We start from the raw sequence: 4,148 nt of genomic DNA on the forward strand, positions 1-4,148 counted from the left end.
GTGATATTTAGCAGACTTTTAGGTCGTAAACTATACGCTCAAAAAATTCACTTGAGCTTAATCACCCTGTATACCTTCTGCACCTGTTCGCCCCCCAAAGACACGAATTTCAGTGGAAAATCCCGTTTAATCAAATCTAAGCGCCTCTAAACCAACTCCATTCTAATAGGGTGTTTTCATTGTATCAAAAATTCCTACAAACTGAACATTAATCTATGGTAATATGTATATATGAAAGATTAAATAAGTTCATACTATCTATCTATTGCTATTTTGTTAAATATTTAATAAACAAATTCAGCTAAAATTCAAATTTTTCGTGAATCTCTAAAACGCAATCATATCGGTTGTGACGTCTCTGCTCATATAAATGGCGGATTGTTTACGTTCTGTCCACAGTGTTTACTTGTGTGGTTGTGTTTCATTAATTATTTTGTGGATTTAAATAATTTATAGTTTGTGTTAAACTAAAAAATTGCTTCAGAAGGATTCCTTAAAGCGTCAACAAACCATTTACCATGTGTACATATTTTTATGGTTAGCCAATTTTTAAAAAACGACGAACGCTTTAATTCAGCCGAATTTAAAGGTCTCAAAGCAGCAGAGTAAGTAAAAATTCGTAAATTCATTATTAGTTACTATCTCCTTAATATACTAATCTGTCTGCATTGGTTTAAATTAGGTAAATAATATATAGAATTTCACTTATTCAACTTAACCTAACCTATACACATGGCTGCTTTAAAACTAAAATGAACTCCTAAATTTGTATTTTGGGCATCACGAGAACAAGATGGTGATATCGGATATGCGGGAGTGAAACGCCAGGGTTCTTTGTGCATTGAACAAGGTAGAGTTTGCCCAGAACACAAAGTACGATCGAAGGCATACTCTGTCTGCCTCATCATTAGCTTTTTGTTCGTACTTTAATCAAAATGATCCTCGCAACAAAAAAACATTGGAAACAGTTTGTTTGGAGCACTTATTGAGGCATCCTGGCACAAAACACCACTTATTTTGTGATCCATACTGTCACTATTTTCCATTGTGCAAGTTAATAATAATCAATTAAACAATGATAATCACAATATCTTAAATAATAAAACAAAGCTGCGAAAACAACAAAACAAACACGAGACACTTTGTTGATATGACTTGCTACGTCACAATGGGGATAGGCAACCGACCAGACGGATTCGGCGGCGTTTTTGGCGGAAAATCTCTGATTTGAATTAAAATTCGCTTTAAAATTATTATGGAGACTTTTTTTGCCAGAAAAATTATATCACTGCAGTGTTTGCCATAACTACTTTCTATTTATCAACATTAAAAAAAAAAGTGAAAACACCCTATTGGTGAATCTGCCATTCAGGAAGGTCAGAATAGACTAATGAATGCACATCATTTTCTGGACAGATTGCTGGACATGCGACAGATCGTTCCGGTTGCATAATTGCATGACATCGATACAGTTTAGGACGCGATGCGAGATTTTAATAACGCTAATGGATGAGTTGCGGAAAAATGGAGCCTTTATGCGGCCTGGAAGCGGGTTCAGTAACTTTTAGACGAGCGAATATGGACAGTTCGAGGGCGAAATGCGATTTGTTTTTATTGCCATGAAAGTGGAAGGGTGGATGCTGTCGAGGAATGTTGCTATTGGGGGCGGCTGGTAATGGAAAGTTTGATAAATTGGACGAAGCAAACGGGCCAACAAAACTAGAAGAAAATGTGGAATTACGGTTTTTATGGAACCCCCTCTAAACGGGGCAAAAACTGCTTGAATGTCAGTGTCCCAATTGGAATATTTCACCAACCTGTTCCGCATGGTTTGGAATTCTCACTGGCAATCCTCCAACTACCATGTAAGCGTCCCCAATTGTCTCCACTTTGTACACGTTATATGCATTTATGGTGGCATCGAAGCACGTGTACAAGTCGTTGAGCAGATCAACCACCTGTTTAACATCAAAATTCGGCGTAAAAATTGCTAAGATCTGCGGTTAGGAGAAATTCTCACCTGGAACGGAGTGGAATGCACTGATATCGTCGTAAAACCGACGATATCCGAGAAATAAATCGTCACTTCTTCGTACTCCTCTGGATCGACGGGCATGCCCAACTTCAACTTCTCGGCCACGTAACTGCAGGAATATAATCAGATAAATAAATTCGGGCGCTCTGCAGACTTCCATCCTAAGCGGGCTCAAAGCTCCTTACTTAGGCAACATCCTGTTGAGCAGCTGCTCGGTCTTTTTCTTCTCAAAATCCAACTGCTCCGTCCTCTCCCGAATCAGCTCTTCCAAGTTGTTGGAGTATTTCTCCAGCATCTGGAACATGGTGTCCACGATGTTCACTTTCCTTCCATGGTTCAGCTTTTTGAATTGTTCATGGACGGCGTTGAAGTCAGGGCGCATATCCGCCTGTTCCGCCCAACACTGGCGCATGATGTTGATGGCTTCCGGTGGAGCGGCTCCTTTGCTCACCGATGGCCGGATCAGCGGTGGAGGATGTTGCAATTTTTCGATTATTTCTTAAAGCCAGTGATTAGAGGAGTTGCCAGCTTTTTTCGGCTGCGAGTACCTTCAGGCGTTAGGGCGAGCATGCAGAAAGGCTCTCCTCGCACCACCACTTCCTGCAGAATTATCCCGAAAGAGTAAACGTCCCCAGGCTGGGTGCCTTTTTTTCTCGAGCTGGGGTCGCGGAGCAGTTCTGGAGCGGTCCATAGAAGCTCTAGCGGTTTGGAATACATTATTAAACTCACTTCTCACACTCTCTTAAATCTAATGTTCGCAGTACTTTGAAGAAACTTTAGTCTAAAGACCGAGGAGACTCCTGATTTCTGCCGCAAATATTTCAAAGTTGCTCAACATCGCACTCAAAATTTTACATAAGCAATCGACCCTTACAAAACTTGCAGTCAAACTAAATTGTACATGCTTGTTTTCGAGAAGCTCACAAATGTGCATTTGTAAAGTGTTTGCGTCAAAAATGCGATAGAAACTGTGCTTTTTTCTTAAAAGATCCGCATTGAGTAATGCAAATTGAGTTCGAAAACTCCCCCATCTTTAGAAAACAGTTGAGGCTGAAGAATGTGGAGATTTTATAAAAATCCCCAGACATCCTGATGTTAACCAGCTAAGTAAATATTGAAGAAGCGGAAGATTTGCTCAACTGCGACATTTTTTACAAAAATTCGCGTTTTCCAAACCAAACAAAGTAGGGACTTGAAACTTTTCCCATTTTGAGAAAAGACTTCAGTCTAAATATGCTGAAAGTTTTTTATAACAATTATCGACAATCCTGATTTTTCAGCTTGATAAATATGAGTTTCAAAATGTGCAAATGTTGGTCTCATAGCTTCAACATTCGAATCAAACTTGAAAGTGATCTCTTAAGGGCTTGGGCATGATTGTTTATGCTAATAATACTAATACTAATAAGTTACAAAAGTTGAAAGTATTTCTTTGTTATCGCTAAACGGAACTTTGCGAATGAGAAGAGGACGGAAATGTTGCCGCCCTTTCCAGAGAAACCGAGGCGTGGAGAAGTTAAATCGCATTTAATTGTTAATTAAAGGCCCTGAAAAGTTTCGCAGATTTCATAAATAACCCATTATCTGGAGACGAACGAAATGGAATTCAATTTGCTGGCCGGAAAGTCGAGTGCTAACTGAAGAAAAACAACCCAGGCACCAACCAAGCTCCTACTAAGATGCTTTTGACGTATTTTTTTATATAAATTTGTCCAGAAATCCGAAACAGCCATTGACTTTTAACGGGATGCAAAAAGGAAGGTTGCCACGTCTTTTTACCACACGAGCTGGCAGACTTGCGCTCTAACAGTTTACCCTTGAGAAGGCTGCAGTTGCTGCAGATGCAAGTGAAACGTTGATCTGTATGTCTAGGCCCATTTGGCCAGTTCAAAAGAGACCGCTGTAAACTTAATTTGCCATTTCTGTCCGTGTGCTTATCACACAAAAATTTGTTGTTGCGAGTACCATAAATACAGGCATAAAGCATGTGTTCCATGCATCCGTTTATACGATGGTACGATGATACGAAAGTGTTTCTATTGGTTGGAGATCTGTCAATTCGTACGACGGAGTACGAATTGACAGATCTCCAACCAATAGAAACACTTTCGTA

The 4,148-nt window shown here is 39.6% G+C and overlaps 2 protein-coding genes across 2 annotated transcripts in view; one reads left to right on the forward strand and one right to left on the reverse strand.

Moving 5' to 3' along the window:
• LOC109542730 (guanylate cyclase 2D) overlaps window positions 1-4,148 on the forward strand; it is a gene marked incomplete at its 3' end in the record, with an annotated part of 99,595 nt that overhangs the window by 70,188 nt on the left and 25,259 nt on the right.
• Window positions 1,428-2,863, reverse strand: LOC109542729 (retinal guanylyl cyclase 1-like). Its single transcript, XM_019912064.2, has 4 exons — window positions 2,584-2,863; window positions 2,221-2,533; window positions 2,021-2,144; window positions 1,428-1,958 (listed from the first exon to the last, which is right to left on the reverse strand). Exons 1-4 carry the CDS (start codon window positions 2,750-2,752, stop codon window positions 1,788-1,790), a joined length of 777 nt encoding a protein of 258 aa, XP_019767623.1. The 5' UTR covers window positions 2,753-2,863; the 3' UTR covers window positions 1,428-1,787.

Source organism: Dendroctonus ponderosae, unplaced genomic scaffold (genome assembly GCF_020466585.1).
Source record: "Dendroctonus ponderosae isolate FM_Combo_2020 unplaced genomic scaffold, Dpon_F_20191213v2 Dpon_F_20191213_11, whole genome shotgun sequence".
NCBI classification, from domain to species: Eukaryota; Metazoa; Arthropoda; class Insecta; order Coleoptera; family Curculionidae; genus Dendroctonus; species Dendroctonus ponderosae.